The sequence below is a fragment of the Taudactylus pleione genome, unplaced genomic scaffold (assembly GCF_031769625.1).
Source record: "Taudactylus pleione unplaced genomic scaffold, aTauple2 ptg001107l, whole genome shotgun sequence".
Classification (NCBI taxonomy): Eukaryota; Metazoa; Chordata; class Amphibia; order Anura; family Myobatrachidae; genus Taudactylus; species Taudactylus pleione.
Window position 1 is genome coordinate 1,636,733 of NW_028285508.1, and position 16,782 is coordinate 1,653,514.

A 16,782-nucleotide genomic window follows, 5' to 3' on the forward strand; every position below is an offset into this window, starting at 1 on the left:
GGTTGTAAGTAGGGATGTGCAGGCTCGGATTAGTTCGGATTTTCCCGCCAAATTCTGATTTTTCCCGCCATAAATTGGGTCTCAGAAAGAGACAAACGTCATCTTTCATGGACAAACATCATCATTCCTGGACATAAGTCCATGAAAGATGATGTTTGTCCATGAAAGATGATGTTTTGCCTCTTTCTGAGATGCGATTTTTGGCGGGAAAAATCAGAATTTGGCGGGAAAATCCAAACTAATCCGAGCCTGCACATCCCTAGTTGTAAGTACTAGAAATCCTCCTGCAATAAAAATATTGTCCAAAAAATAACAACAAGGTAATGATATAAATCCTTGCAGCAATACAATATGGTATTTGAAAGGTCAGATTAGTAGACTATATATGAGGACAGGTTTCATGTATAGCACGCATGTATTATATGCATCCCATGTATGCCATGCTTTATTGTTCTCTGCATATGTATGTGTGTGTTGCAGGTGTTATGTACTATATATATATATATATATATATATATATATGTAATATCTGACTAAAACTAAGGGTGGATGGACACACAGAAATCGTGTTTGTCATTTTTTAATAGACATAACAACCTGTAGCCTGGTAAGATGAGAATTCAGTTCACTTTTGCTTTAAATAGTCCCCTTTAGTAGCTCTTGTTTATTAAGTGAGAATTGTGTCTAGTATACAGAGACAAATAATAAGTGGTGACAAGTCTATACTAAGCACAATTTCAGTAGCTTATAAAATTATTATTAAAAACAACATTAATAATAATAATAATAATAATAATAAACTAAGGGCCTTATTCAAGTTGGTTCGCAAGGCTGCATTCGCAGGCACCTGCTTGCTGCGAAAATATGCTAATGAATGCAATCGCGCGGCAACCGCAGCTCTATACCAAGGCGCCCACCGCTGTATAAAGCCGCCCACTTCCCATGACATGCATCCGCAAGTCAGCGAAAACATCGGTAACATCGAGTCCATACGCACAGTTGTGGTTAACCACGTCCTGCTGCACAAACAGCTAAACCTCCTGTCGCCATCTAAATCTCTGGCTACGTATACAATCGCCGGGGGTTAATTATGCACGCCCGTGTAACGGCGTTCAAATGCACAGGCACGCCTGCGTTCGGCCGACCACCCTGCCTCTCCCCCCTCCTCAAACGGTCACTTCCTGTCAATCACTGTGTAATGGGGATGCCTGCTTTCCTGATCGCATCGGTCGGTTCGCGCACGTGCATTGCGATGCCTACGCATGATGCAACCGTCGGTCGGCTGCGTATGAACACAGCCTTACGAACCAACCTGAATCAGGCCCCTTAAATCCTTGACTGTCTCTACAGTTCAGGAAAATAAGCAGTGCAGCGGCCGGTTTGGAGATCCAGTTATTGCTGAACTACAACTCCCAGCACGCCCTCCCAGCCACTGCTGCAGACATTGTAGCTCAGCTGCTGCTGCAGCATCGCGGTGAGGGGCTAGGCAGGCGAGAGTGACGTCTGGGCTGCGTGAATGATAATAAGGATGTTGATTTTTCCGGCATGCATTTGTAGAGAATGGGACATGGTTTAGTGGCCAGAGACGAGTCAGGGAAATAGAGCAGTGTAGGTGTGTTTGCGGCTGGGGAATGTGTGCACACCTGCTCTCCACAGACACACATCTGCCTCCCATCATTCTTCTCCTCTGAAGGCTCCATTAATCACAAGCAAAACAAACATGGCCGACATCAGTCTAGTCTAATGGTGGGGACCTGCCTCCACCCTGCACTGTTCTCTCTCCCTATTCAGCAGTGCAGTCCCTGGCAGAACGCAGGAATGCTACAGCAAACATGCCCCTTTGTTGCTCAGTAGTGGATGGCCTAACCACAGGAAACGTCACAATGCCATGCGGATTTGCCTCTCTATAGAATATCTTCCTTCAAAGAGAAAATCTAAATGTTCTTCTTCAAAGAGCTTCTACTAATTCCTGGTCTGGGAACCTTATGTTGCAGGTTTCAGGATTTCTGACACGCAAACCTTTTTACATCACGGTAACCACTGAGCCATCCTCTCATGTAACATGTTTCTGCCGAGGAGAGATAGAAGAGGCACCACACGGCAATATATCCATGTTCCCGAACATGTACCCATCACTTAGCGTGCAGTGGGTCTCTATGTGGCTTATGAATTCATTAGACTGCTGAAAATGACACGCACTTTCTGGAACACGCCTTTTAAACAGAAGACTGTCCCAATGCCTTGTGCCTCAGTGTTGCTGAGGCACGAGGCATTGGGATAGTTTTAGGTTTTAAAGATTTGTTCTGTAAATGAAGCCCATGAATTTTTAATTTTACCCAGCTGCACATTTCATCTTCATATCTTTAGGTATATTACTGTTACAGTGGTCCTTGTTTATTCTGAGCCGTAGAAGTTAATATTACGTATTGGATCATTTAAAATGATAATACTCTCTGTAAGTGTAAAGTGATGAGGTTCATAGAACACTATGGTCCATGTTGGCAGCACCACACGTGAAAGGATTAAATGCACCTAAATCTCTAGAAGTTATTTTATTATGTTGACCCCTATTAGGGATGAGTGCAAGATTTTAGAATGGGGAAGAGAGGGGTCATATGCAAAAGTAAGAGGAGTAGACGGAGTTGATAAACCTAGGGAGTAAGCGGGAATTTAATATGCTCCATTCTTCTCTTGATTTTCTATGTAACCTTTTTCAGCTATACGAGCCATATAATATATAATATAGTATAGATGAGTGCTACCCTAGAATAGTCTATGAACCACACTGCACTACAGATAGACAAGCTTTACAAGTTTGTTATCTGCATTGCCATCATCTAGTGGTCAAATATGGTACTACACTTTACTAGTATATTTCAGACAATAATTTCACTTTGGAATATTCCAGGAACCTGGTAACCAACCCTTGGAATACTAATAGCCAAAGATTACAGATCCCCCTAAGCAGTCTTTTAAATTGCTAGCAACTTTTTTTGTTTCATACAACAGCAGAGAATAAAGTAAATTCAATATTAATTACACCTGTGCCTGGCTGAGGCAGGATTATTAATATATCAGTGGCCATAAAGCACTCTATTACATTCATATACTCAGCCTAGCAGGAGTAATGTATGGAGCTGTCTCTCTCCGCCATATAGGGAAACTGCCGTAGACAGAATAATCCTATGTTATATTGTGAGCTTCTAATAATGATAAATGCAGCAGTTGATATGATGAGATGAATGGGTTTTAAGCCTTATTAATCTCCGTAACCTTTGCACGTTGATACTGTATCTGTATCTGACATATGCTTCCAGCCCACTTTTTGCCATTTGACTTTGCTGGAAAATCACCGCCATTTGCCGCAGTGCCTCCTTTCTGATTCTGAGTTGGGAGTAAAGCAAAAAAGAGCAGGTAACTTTGCACCTGAACAAACCATGTTGCACTACAAGTGGTGCACATGCATTTATTATTTTCATATGCAGGGTAAATACTGGCTGCTTTTGCATGCAGCTCACAAGTACTGAACAACTTAATTTATTTATTTTTGCTTAACTTCCAACTCAGAATTAGGGATGGCCATTGGTTGGTTAACCATCGATTGTTACCAACGATAGTTCCTTCTGTGGTTAACATCGATCGTGTGTAACCATTGGCATGAAACCATTGATGGTTTTGCCCACCCATAGTCAGCCCTACTCTATTAGTCAACCCTGTGCTATTGTGCAGTGGGCCAATCAGGTTTGGGGGCAGAGATTTGCGGGTAGCATTGGTGGCATGTCCCAGTGCCAGATAGGGAGAAAAAAACATTGCGGGGCTCTGTGCCATCGATGGCAGGGAACCATTGGATCAGTGCCATCAATGGTTTGCAATCATCGATGGTCAGTGGCCATTCCTACTCAGGATAAGCCCCTTAGACTCGGTAGGCGACGTCAGTGTTACTATTCTTATTGTTCTACTTTAGAACTCAACTAGATGTTTTGGCATTATTTATTTTTTTATTTTTTGCAACATCTTTATTTGAAATGAAACACTTGAAAACCAGTCTAAATGTATTTTCACAGCTCTACAGAAATAAATGGTAGGTGGTCTCTTTGGTTGCTATGGCTACAGAGGGGAGAAAAAAGCTTTACTTAGCTGCAAACGCTGCTTTCAAGGTCTCCTAAATGCATCAGCCGTGAACTTGCAAATAGTCCCATTTATGTTTTTAAGCGTTTTATCACTATCATTATACAAACCTGAAAGCAGCTCCATTTGCACATCTGCACAAAATCTATATATATATAAAAATTCTGATTTAAAAGCTATTTTTGTTTTCTTTTGTGATGTCAGACAGAGTACCGCGCTGCTACTTAGCGGTTTTATCGTCACCGTAATCTCTGGGTTTGTTTTTGTTTGTTTTTTTCTTGTTTTCCTCTCGTTGTATTTTCTGCATCTCTTCTCTATAATCCATCTCTGAAAGTAGGCAAATCAGAATTTAATGCAGACACAGTTATTTATTGCATTGCACCAAGGCATACGCTCCTGATTTATTTTAATTGAGGGACCACCAATGTAATTTTCCAATAAACAGAAATGAATTTAATACGGTCAGCACGATTTATTAAGATGTTATTTTTGTTTTAATTTTGCCTGTTATTTAAAAAGTGATCTATCATTCTGCAGCGCTGTCGCAATCAGGGTTCTCGCTGTCACGTTTTGCATCGTTAAAGAGCACCTTTGAGTTTTTAGATCATTTGGTATGTTACATATCTGTACTGCTTGCGTTGTGTGTGTATACACAGAGTTTTTTTTCACGCTCCATCCTCCCCGGAGGAAAACATTGAACGCTGCTGCAAATGCCCTAAATTGGATTGCGGGTTGGGCGACACTCCCTCCTGGGTGTCTGGAGCCTAGAAAAATCCAGGTTTGTAGCACACTACACAGAGCAGTACAAGTACAGGAGGGCGCTATTGTGTCATTGTGAACAGATGAAAGACATATATATATATACACCAGTCAGTAGACGTATATCAGTTGCGGCATACCGGTGAATGTACGGTGAGGATGATGATGTCACCAGCACTAGCCTTATGAAGCTTTGCCTGCACATAATGATTTTGTCAGAGTATTTTTAAAAAAAAATTTTTTCGTACACGAGGGGCATTCTGCCACCTACTGTTTTCAGGAAGACTTTATTCATACTATTCAAACCTAATAGTATTAGCAAGTCTTGGTAGAAGTTGCCTGGGTGCATCATCACCCGCTAACTAGGTATTTGATGGCCCCATAGCAAACGTTTGTAAGGGCCCTTATGCACCACCTAATGGTGAAAAATTTATATAACTGACAAGATAGAAGGGGCCCCCTTAGCTCTGGGCCCCATAGCAACTGCACCCCTTGCACCTATGGTAGTTACAGGGTTAGACTGACCCAAAGGGTTACAGGGGAAATCCCCGGTGGGCCCCACTGATTGAGGGCCTCCTTCCATCCTCTTGGGGTGAGTTTCTAGATTGTGCACTGTATTATATGTAAAAAATTTGGTTCTTAGTTCGTTTCTATGGAAACTAAATACAAATTAGCCCTCCTGATAATCAAAGTATGCATTCCTGACACACCCTTGTCCTGTTCTTTATAATGGGGGCCTGTGTTTTGCAGACTTATTATAGCCTATCTAATGGATGCCCAAGTCCCTCTGTGGTGGCTGGCCAAACCCCCTCTGGAGACTGGCCACAACTCTTAACATGGGCCCCTACCACTGCATGCCCTGGTGGGCCCTTCATGACCAAGTCTGACGCTGGGTAGTTACGCCCATGGTTGAGGCTATATTGATGCATTTCACTGTAAATCTAATCATCCTGGTCCTGCCTTGCCCATTTCACTGGAGTAGAGGGCGGGGTCTTCGGAGGGATTGTCTACTTTCCCAAATTCGGGAGTTTTTCTGGACGTTCCGGGAGAATATATTAGTAATAGTATACCCGGCGCATATGTTAATGGTGTAGACCTGCACGCACATTGCAATTTGTCTTTACCGAAAAGCAATTTTTTACATTTAGGCTTTACAAAACTTTCATGGGGCTGTACGTACTTTTCTTTCCTAGCCCCCTTGCCTAACCAGACTGACATTACTGATGGACTTTTTTTCGTCCAGCCATAATAGCTCCATCAGTAAGAATTATAGCTCAGAGAAGTAACGTGATTGCCCACGTCCTGGGGTATTCAGAGGCTTTTTACTTCTTTGAACAAAAGATGAATCTTTCAGAAAGAACAAACTGCGACTTGCAAGTGATTGATATGTAAAATCCTCAGCGTCGTTCATCCAGATTTTAGAGCATGTTTCTCGCAGACAAATAACCCAAGCACAAATATTCCCCAAGTATATATTATTCAGCTAAAAACAAGATCAAATGAAAATCAACCTGCAAAGCATGAAAGGGTTTCTATGATTTACTGTTACAAATGCTGTTTTTTGTTCATAATGCAGGAATCAATGTGTACTCACCAGTACATTATCCGCCAGTAATTCTATCAAATGGCGCTGCTGTCAACAGCAGAAAACACCGCATCAAACCTAAAGTGCTTTCTCTAGGCCCATACCATAAATTGGAGGTCCTTGTTCAGCCTTCAACTATATAAAAAATATATAATATAAATAAGTGCGTGTATATATATATATATATATATATATATATATATTGTCTGCAACTACTATATATTATTATTATGTGTGTTTCCATAAGGTTTCCATAAATGTATATAATGCAGTTCTGGAGTAAAACATTTGCTAATTAATTATTGGTGTGGGCTGTCCTGTGGGCTATTGTAGTCTCCATGAAATTATATAGGATTGTTCTGTGGGCCTGATTCAGAGCTGAACGCTCTGACCAGAGCGCTCGCTCTGAATCAGGGCCCTCCTCCATGAAAATGGAGCGTCCTCCTGGCCGCTCGTATAGCTGTGTGTGACCACCCACAGCATATGCGAGTGGCCAAAAAGATGGTCGCGATGGTCTTGACCATTGCGACCATCGGACTTGCGACGGAGACCCTGCGGTAGGGTCTCGCTGCCGCAAGCCCTGGAGTGATTTTGGCTCTATCAGAGCCAAAATCACTCCCACTGACATCACTAGTGATGTCAGTGGGGTCGGCTTCAGACGGTAGGCGTTCCCATGGGAACGCCTCCGTCTGGCAGGCACGCCCCCGGCGTGCCCACCAAAGGGGGCGTGCTGTCAATCAACATCGACAGCACGCCCCCTTTGGTGCGAGACCCGGAGCGATGGAAAGCCCGTCGCTCCCCGGGTCTCGCGCATGCGCAGTGGGGAACATCGACCCGCTTGCGAGCGTCCTGATGCTCACGAGCGGGTCTGAATGACCCCCTGAGCCAGTAAGTAGCCAGGGCTTTAACCAGCAGACTTCTTACAAGTTTGCTGATTCGTCTCTTGCCTCCATATTGCTGGCATGCTTAGTTTCATTGCGGCTAAATAGCACGGCCAGTGGCGTATATCTGTGACTTGTTGGCCCCAGTACACAATCCTGTTATCTTGGATGCACGACAATAAAGCACAGAGTATGATAGAAATGCATGTGATATCTTGCAAAGGTCTAATGATATAGGACGTCACAGGACAGGCAGCATCAAACAGTAACTTCTGTCTTCATAATAGGGAAAAGAATGAAAATCGTTTGATATTTCCTACAATATCGATAATCTCTTTAAATATGCATTTCTGAATATAGACATTTTATTTAATCACCTATATTTTTGCCAGTCTTAGGGGTATATTTAATAATAAGTGATATTCTTGTTATCACTAATTACTAATCTTAAGTGCTCCAAGCTTCCAACCAATCGGCTCTTACCGTTGATTGGAGCACCATTTACCATTAGTAACGAGTGATAACAAGAATATCACTTGTTATTAAATATGCCACTTAGTGCAGGGGTAACACCATATGAGTGAGAACATTTACCACAGAAGCAGAAAAGTTTGATGACCTCATTCCCAGAGGTTTATTTAAACAATTTAAATTCAATGCAGGACATTTGAAATTTCATCCCACCTGTTTTGATGCAAACATGCCAGCTACATACAAGCAAGAATGGCAGATTGCAAATAATAGTACAGTACAAAGGCCAAGTCTGGGAACTCTGTAGTACCCCTTTTTACACCAGAGCTAAAACCCAGGTTATTGCAGGGTTAACCCGGGTAGCTCCTTGGTGTAAAAGGGGTGAGGGCTGGTATGCCGGGTCGAGTGACCAGGTAATCCAACCCAGGTAACTTGCAGAGTTTAACATGGGAATAACCCTTGAAACCCTGCACTGTAAATGGCGCGATCCGGGTCACGGTGACCTAGATCATGCCGTATGTCTGCCGATTGGCCGGCTTCAGTGACGCTTGGAGATGACTTCAATGCCGGAAAAGCCTGGTCTCTGCAGACACGGGTAAAGTGTGAACTGGAATATCCTTGGTCGGCACAGGGGAAATTCAGACCCGGAATTTCGGTATAAAAGCAGTATTGGCATGACCCGGTAGGTGCGCTTTATTAAGCTAAGTTGATTAAACAATGCTTGATATGTTAAATGAATTGCACGAGTCTAAGCACAGACTTACCTCGGGGTGCATGCACAGGGTGAATCTTTATGGGGTACTCATAGATTATAGTAGTGAAGCCTTTGAGCGCTCCCTAGCGCACATAGAATGGTCATTGTTCCACTGCGTGTGCTCAAACGCAATGTGGTAGAAATACAAATTTTACAAACCTTAGACATGAATAAAATGCAGACTCTTTGCTCGTTTGCCTCCCAGGATTGATTACTAATAAAATGACAGTATACTAGGCGGGCTATGTCATGTAGCTAGATGCTGGATAATACGAGGAGCATTTGGGGCCTATTGCAGTAAAGGGGCCAAGATTGCAAACCTCCTAGTGACAGCATAAACTTAATGTGAGGTAACATGATCTTTGGGCAAGGGGTTTGCTGTTGATCTGGATTATCCATTAGTCGACCAAAGCTCCTGCCTAGGGCGTGGTGGGCATTGAGAGACATGGATTACTTAAACTTGTCTATATGGGTGTTTTAATAGCAATGGGAGGGGTGAAGTGGCCTAAATCACAACCTTGCCTAAGGCCACATGAGGTCTTTGGTTAGCTGTGTGTATAAATAAGTGACATAGGGGTCTGTGTAAGCAGTGGCGAGAGATAAAGCGGTGGGAGATAAAGTACCAACCAATCAGCTCCTAACTGTCATTATTCAAATACAGCCTGTAAAGTGACAGTTAGGAGCTGATTGGTTGGTACTTTATCGCCACCCACTTTATCTCTCTCCAATAGGGCCTGATTCAGCAAGGATCGCTATTCTGCTTATACGCACGCAGCACAGTTGCTAATATCAGCGGTGATATGTAAATGTTTGCATTCGCAGCCTGACATAAGGACGCCCACATCCTCTTACTCACATCCGTATACTAGGGAAACATAGCGAAACAATCAGTAACATCGGGTAACATCGGACCCATACACACAGGTTAGGCAGGTCAGACCTCACTCAGGTCTGGTATCGCAGTGGATCATTCATGCACGTCCCCGCCGTTGAAATGCACTGGCGCACCTGCATTTGCCCTCCCCCTCCCCCCCATCACCACTCACAAATGGCACTTCCTGTCAATCACTCTGCCATGGGCTTGCGTAGCCTCTACGATCACAGTCCCGATCGCAGCGTCTGGTACGCACACTGCAAATTAATAGGCTGATTGCGTGCGTATAAGCAACTGCGTTCCTTGCTGAATCAGGCTCTTAGCACATAAACCCCATAATGGTCCGTCACAGTGAAAGTTTCTTCTCATTGTAACTTTGTCATTTGACTTTAGTCTCGTATAGCCTCTAGCCTAGATTACTTGCGCAGTATCAAATAATATCACTGCCGGCCGGACAGATCTTGAGGTTTATTTTTTTGATGAAGCAGCCAGTCTGTTAATACACTGCAGGATGATTTAATTATAAACCAATATAACTTGTTGCCATTTGACATTCTGGTTTATTATCAATATTAATGTCAAGCTCTATATTAGCCTTTAACACTCGCGTCAATACTGCACAATGGTAAGATCTGAAAACGCGGGATAATTCACTTAGTAATCCTGGTAATGCTGTTTCTCGGTGCCAAGGCCGCTGCTCCCTGCATCAAAACAGAGGGTTTTTTTTATTACTATTATTAAATGCTTCTGAGTGGTTTTTTATTTTATGTACTAAACAGTTATTTCCACTGCAGGAAGAGGCTGTAAGTAAACTGAGACCAAATCTGTATTGGCACGAGAAGAATCTTCCTTTGCTAGGTCCTTAGACGTGTGTAATGTTAGATGATGTCCCCGCTGTATATGTATTTGGCTCAAGGGATGAACCATTGCTTAGTACAGTCAAGAAACATTTGCGTAAAAAAAGTTGACATGTCACTAAATTATTGTTGTCTTATTTATTTTCTCTTTTTACATTTTAACCCAGCAGTTCAACCTTCAAGGATTTAGAGGGGAATAGTCTCAAGGACAGCGGGCATGAAGAAAGTGACCAGACTGACAGCGAGCACGACGTCCAGCGTGGCTTGTACTGCGACACTGCTGTCAACGATGTCCTAAACACCAGCGCCAATTCAGTGGGGACTCAGCCGACAGACCAAGGTACCGTACAGTACGCGATGGCATTCCTGTCGAATTGACAGCATAACATGTTCACCAGTCTGCAGAGATGCCGCCAGCGTGCACGTGGGTTCTGTGTATCATGTCTCAACTTGACACAGCTATTGAAGCTGCGAAACGCGTTGTTTGAGACATGCGATATAAAACCTGCTATTTTGTCACTGGTGTGATCAGCCACTTTATTCCTAAATGCTTTGCAGCTGCGACAAGGTGTACAGTCCCCTGTAGTATGACAGTAAAACCTCACCTCCTATAGCTGTTTATTTCTAGAGGAATATGGGAAAATCCTCTAATTGTAATGCTCGGCGTAAGCAGTTGCTCGCTCGGGAGAATTCCCGTAATAACAAGTCATACACCAGCATTTTCTTTCTTTTTTTTCTTTTTTTTTTCTTTCCTTGTGCTCGTAACTACAGTAATTAGAATTTATTGTTGACATTTCAGCTGTATGAGCAGTCTATTGAAATGACTGCACTCAGCCTATAGGAATGATGCATGCAGGGAATGAGCAATACATTAAATTAATTTATTAAAAACCTATGTGGCCTTGCAGCTTGTCATATATCATATACCATTTTAATAGACCCTCCAAACTATTACGGCAGGAACCTATGTAAATGTTCTCCAAGGGAAAGAGGCAATTATATGAAACCATACATGGGATATATAATCTAGAGCATCAGATATGCACATTTAATGAAGTGCTTATTTAAGCACGTACCATCTGCAGGTTACAGTATATCAGTTCATTAGCCCAGGGACAGATGGTCACTAGTAACCAGATAATAGCTATATGGCAATGAAGTTATTGATTTGTTTACTCGTCAGTAATGGAATTCCCATCAGTATAGGTTCCAGATGATCGTTCTCATGCATCATTGTAGATCACGCAGTGTAAGGTTTCATTTTAATATAGACTTATAGGCAGGGACAGCCAGAGAGGCATCTGCACTAGGAACTCCCATAGCTCCATTTAAAGGGATATTCCTGGGAAGAGTGACAGTCTTTTACATGGAGACCATCTTTGTTAAATGATCTGTCATCTGTGTCACCCCTGACAGTACAAAGTGGGGTGATTTAGAACAATGTAGGGTCAGTAACTAATGTCAGTTATATTGTGTAGGTTTTTTTTTTTTTAATGCAAACAAAAAAAATAAAAACCACTAAAATACATAAATGTTTAATTGTGGTTCTATTATATATAAAATAAGGAAATCGCTGAGGTTGAATTTCCAACTTACAGTAGGGTGGGAAAACCTGGCGGTGTAAGGGGGTTAACTCATGGAATATGTTTATTAAAGAGGGCTGCCAAGATTATTGGCCTTGCTATATATTACTGGGTCTCTTTAGCTGCTGTAGAACTACAAGTGTCAGCATGCGCTACCAGAATTGTGTATCGTATTGATGATAAAGCTGCACTAATATGTAGGTAAAGTTATGGATATAAAGAGAAAAAGAGATAGCGGCTTGTTGTTGGTACTCCTGCTCCCACCTCTCTCTGCGCCCTTTAAAGATGGCGGGGATTACTGGTTTAAGGAGTCAGCGGAGCCCCTTTAAAATAATGAATGCCTGTAGCAGCCCCAAGAGGTCCGACCAACAAAAGGGGCCCCTTTAGGCAACTATTTTGCAAGGTGATAGTGCATCTTTAAAAGAGTCCATCAAATACATGCTGGGATTTGTAGTTCCGCAGTAGCTGAAGAGCACATAGTCCCTCTGCCTTGATTTTAAACTGTCAGACAAAGTTGGTTAGACATTTCTTATCTGAAGTCTTGGAGGAAGGATGTTGACAGTATCACATTGTTAATTTCATGCAATTTAATGGTTTGGGAGAGGCGTAGGTTAGGGAATTAATAATGGAGACCAGGTAAACGTTATAATGCTGTGGCGTTATCGAGGTGCCACCAAAGCGTGATTATTGGGCGATCGCTTTAGTGGATATTACTGTGAAGTAAGTGAATGACTTAGACGAGGGAAAAGACAGTCCAGCTGCTGTATTGCAAGACAAAAAAAATCTTTCATAATGTCGACATGTCCTAGTTATTAGCTGCCCCAGGTCTTTATTACTATCTCATAAAGATTTGTCCCTGGGGGCGGTTGTGTCAGAAACATGGACACGTTTTATATTATTGCCAAACTTCACAGCACAGATACTTTTTGTGTCGTATCGATTAATACCTGGTGTTCAGCATGATTATCAATAAGTTACAGTTAAACGTGGCTGCTGACATAGTATGGAATTCAATGAAATATTCACTATGTAAAGCAGTCGGCACATGCCGGGAGGTGCATTACCTTAGATCACGCTGAAGTGCAGCCATTGTGATGTTAGGAAACCTACAGGTCTGACAGCCACAGGCGTATGATCTAAAGGATTTATGTTGAGAATCAGATATGTGTATGTATCACAGAATTAAGTAAGTGACACTGTTGTTTATGGTGCAGAAGAGCATGCAACCTGCAAAATGTGTCTACAGCAGTGGAAAGCAATGGCAGTGGGCTATATTATTATAACATGTATTATAATATTAGTAATACAGTAATATCCTCTCGTTTCTGAAATCTGTCTGGTTACTTAAACGTTCTGCACAATTGTACAGTGTATATTGAACCACTTGCTTGGCTGGCAGTAAAAAATGTCCTAGTTCAAAATCAATTGAAAACAACAGAGTGCTGTAAGCAAGGTAATACCCCTGGCTATTGATCCGATGATATCTGCCGCGCACCTGTTATTTGCTGCAGAAATTGCTGCTCCGTTGTGTATCTTTAGATCACTTTGTATTTTGGCCATATTTCGACTTTTGCCTCTTATCCAGTTGAAGATAAAATTGCCCGTCTCTTCTGATGGATCACAGTCTTCTGATGCCGTCTCTGTGGCTAAGAGATAGTCTCTTCCCCGAATAAAGCCTTTATGATCCTTGCTAGACATTTAGCATAATTGGACATATGGAATATTGGTCTATAGCGAGCGTCCATGATGATGGTCGCGATGGTCGTCCATGATGATGGTCGCAATGCGGTAGGGTCTCGCTGCCGCAAGCCCTGGAGTGATTTTGTCTCTATCAGAGCCAAAATCACTCCCACTGACATCACTACTGATGTCAGTGGGGCCGGACCCAGACGGTAGTCACGCCCCCGGCACGCCCACCAAAGGGGGCATGCTGTCACTCACCATCAACAGCACGCCCCCTTTGGTGCGAGACCCCAAGCGACAGCTTGGCTATGCGGGTCTCGCGCATGCGCACGACGGAGCTCCCTCCGTCGTGCACATGCGCATTAGGGCACCATCGACCCGCTTGCGAGCATCCTGCGCTCGCGAGTGGGTCTGAATTAGGCCCAGAATGAACAGTGATAAGAAAGTGATAAGGTGCCAGCCAATCAGCTCCCAACTGTCATCTCATAGGCTGTGTTTGAAAAATGACAGTTGGGAGCTGATTGGCTGGCACCTTATCACTTTCTTATCACTGTTCACTCTGTCTCCTAACACTGCTTAGTAAATAGACCCCTATGGCTGGTGCAGTGCCTCTTTCTGAACTTTCTCTAATCATGGCCTCTCTGGCTGCGGCTCTGCATTTGAGGGTGTGGCTGAGTTTGCTGACACATTGGTGACACTCCCATAACACGCCCATGAGCAGCCATTCTTTGCGTTCAGACCGCCTCCCAATCACCTCCCGAGAACGCCATAACCTTACGCTGCCAGCTCTTTTACAAACAACAACGGTCTCTGCATACGCTCAGTGGTATGCACGCACCGTAGGGGTTTATCTGACGTTTTGCGCATGTACAGTAGTAAACAATCGCTCAACTGTGCAAACATCGACACTTTGGGCCTGATTCAGACCCGGACGCTGTGCTGCGCTCGCTCGCATTGAGCGATTTTTCGTAATCTGCACATGCGTATGACTCGCAATGCACAGGCGCAAACCAGTCATTGCGATGGGAAGGTGTTCGCCCATAGCCCACAGTTGGGCCGCTATTTTGAGTGACAGATAGTGCCGTTTGTGGGTGGTAACAGGGGAAGGTGTTTGTAAACGGGGGTGTGGATATGCAAACGCAGGCGTGCCCGACCGTCAGAACGACGTTTAATGGGCGTGCATAATTAGCAATGTAGCGTCATTACACACATGACTGGGTTGTATTTTAGCCAGAACTGCTCGCAATGTTGTGGTGTGAAAAGGCTACCACAAGCGCTGCCAGCAGCTCCGATGGCGCTCGATGTTTACTGATTAATCCTACAACTGCTGGAGATGACGTGTGTTGTGAGTGGCAAAGGGGTGTCTTTATACAGGTGCGAGCGCATAGTGCGGCCGCTCGCTATTACTTAGTGGGCGGCTTTACGCGACGCAGAGCGAGCACATGATTTAAATAGCCAGCCCCTTTCAGCCAGCGAGCGGACGCAAATAGCGTCCGGGTCTGAATCAGGCCCTTTGTCCACCTTTGACTCCGAACATTTTCATGTTTTTCAAAGGTACAGTAATGGGAGCGATATCTGTACATAATGACTTAAGAGACTCTTTAAGGGAAACATGAAGGGCTTGGCATTTTCTTTCAAAGCAAATAGTTGAAACAGGGAAAAAGTGGATTCATTATAAATGCCGTTTTTAATGGCAGTGCTGGTTTTTAGAATACAAACATTTAATTTGATACAGTTTATCTGTTAAATGTAAAAAAATAAATAAATAAATTGGCTCCCAATCCAGCATGACAGAAGCCTTAGAAGTTCACTTTTGTCCAAGCTCTCATTTGTGCTTGGGCATGAATGTTGTTTTTTTAATGTCTAACCGATGCAAACATCCTATGCAAACATCTTGTCTTTTTCAATTAAGAAGTATGAATTCAGTTTGGTGCAGAGGCTTATTGAAGCCCGGGGGTGCTTGGATCTGTCTTGAGATAAGCTGTAGCTGAATCTCAGCTGGAAGTCCTACTGCTCGAAGACTTAAGGATGTAAAATAAAAAAGCAGAATTTCTGTGATTGTGTGTACGGGGTTTTCAGCTGTTTAATGCAATTCATGGTAAACATCATTAAAGCCCTTTTGTTTTGATTTTGTAAATGAGTCCAATGGACAGAGAGGGGTTAGCAGCCAGTCTTTATCTTTTCCTACGCAGTCTGCATGCTTAATGTTCCAGGAATAAAAAGTGCTTTATCAGTCCTGCTGATAAATATTCAAAGACAGATCTGTAAAAATTTTATTTTTCTGTTAATACATACCAACAGGCGCCTCTTAGAGCAGGTATCATCCTTTTTTATGGCATTAAATAGCTTTTTATTCCCTGCAGGGAATAATTAATTATACCTATATGGCTCAGAAATAATTTGTGTAGAACACATGTGTACGCACCAGGTACTTACTCTTTTTATATATATATGTATATGTATATATATATATATATATATATATATATATATATATTTGTATACTGTATGCAAACATAAGGAATAATGATCTCAGGGTCTGATTCCTTACGGATCGCTATTGCGTACCGTAATGAATCAGCTACGATTACGCACGCAGTCTCCCTGCTAAAATATGCTAATGATTGCTACCGTAATGCCACTGCAGCCTAACATAACGACGCCCACTTTACCTTACACACATCCGTAATACTTAGCAAGACTGCAAAACCATCGGTAACAGTGAGTACCATCGCAGCCTCACGCACACTTGCACAACCTCTGACCTTACTCAGGAATTGATAACCTCATCCTACGCTGTGAAAGCCCAAGCTGCGTATGACATCATAATGGCTAATTTATGCAGGCCCCTGTAACGGTGTTCAAACACACTGGCACGCCTGGGTATCGCCGATCACCCACCCCCGTCAACACCCCCAGACGGTCACTTCCTGTCCATCACTGCAATGGGTCTGCGTAGTCGCTGCGATCGCTTTTTTTTTTGCGCACATCCACTGCAATGCATATACATGCACAGTATGCAACAATCGTCCGTCTGCATGCATAATCGCAATAGCGACAGGTCATGAATCAGGCCCTCAATCTTTAACTGTTTCAATAATCAAATGTCTACCATTAGGTAATTAATTACACGTTTAACAATTATTGTATGACTGTCATGTGGGGGGTATCACATTTTGGAAAACAATGATTGGTCACAGTCCTATA

General features: G+C 42.9%; 1 protein-coding gene across 3 annotated transcripts in view; it reads left to right on the forward strand.

The window, feature by feature from the left end:
• Nucleotides 1–16,782, forward strand: part of PCDH19 (protocadherin 19) — a 180,591-nt gene that overhangs the window by 109,076 nt on the left and 54,733 nt on the right. For 2 of the 3 annotated variants that reach the window (XM_088461817.1, XM_088461819.1), the window contains one exon: nucleotides 10,477–10,649. In XM_088461817.1, coding sequence (XP_088317943.1) covers nucleotides 10,477–10,649 — 173 coding nt within the window. The remainder of the gene's footprint in view (nucleotides 1–10,476; nucleotides 10,650–16,782) is intronic. The other variant, XM_088461818.1, reaches the window with a different exon arrangement.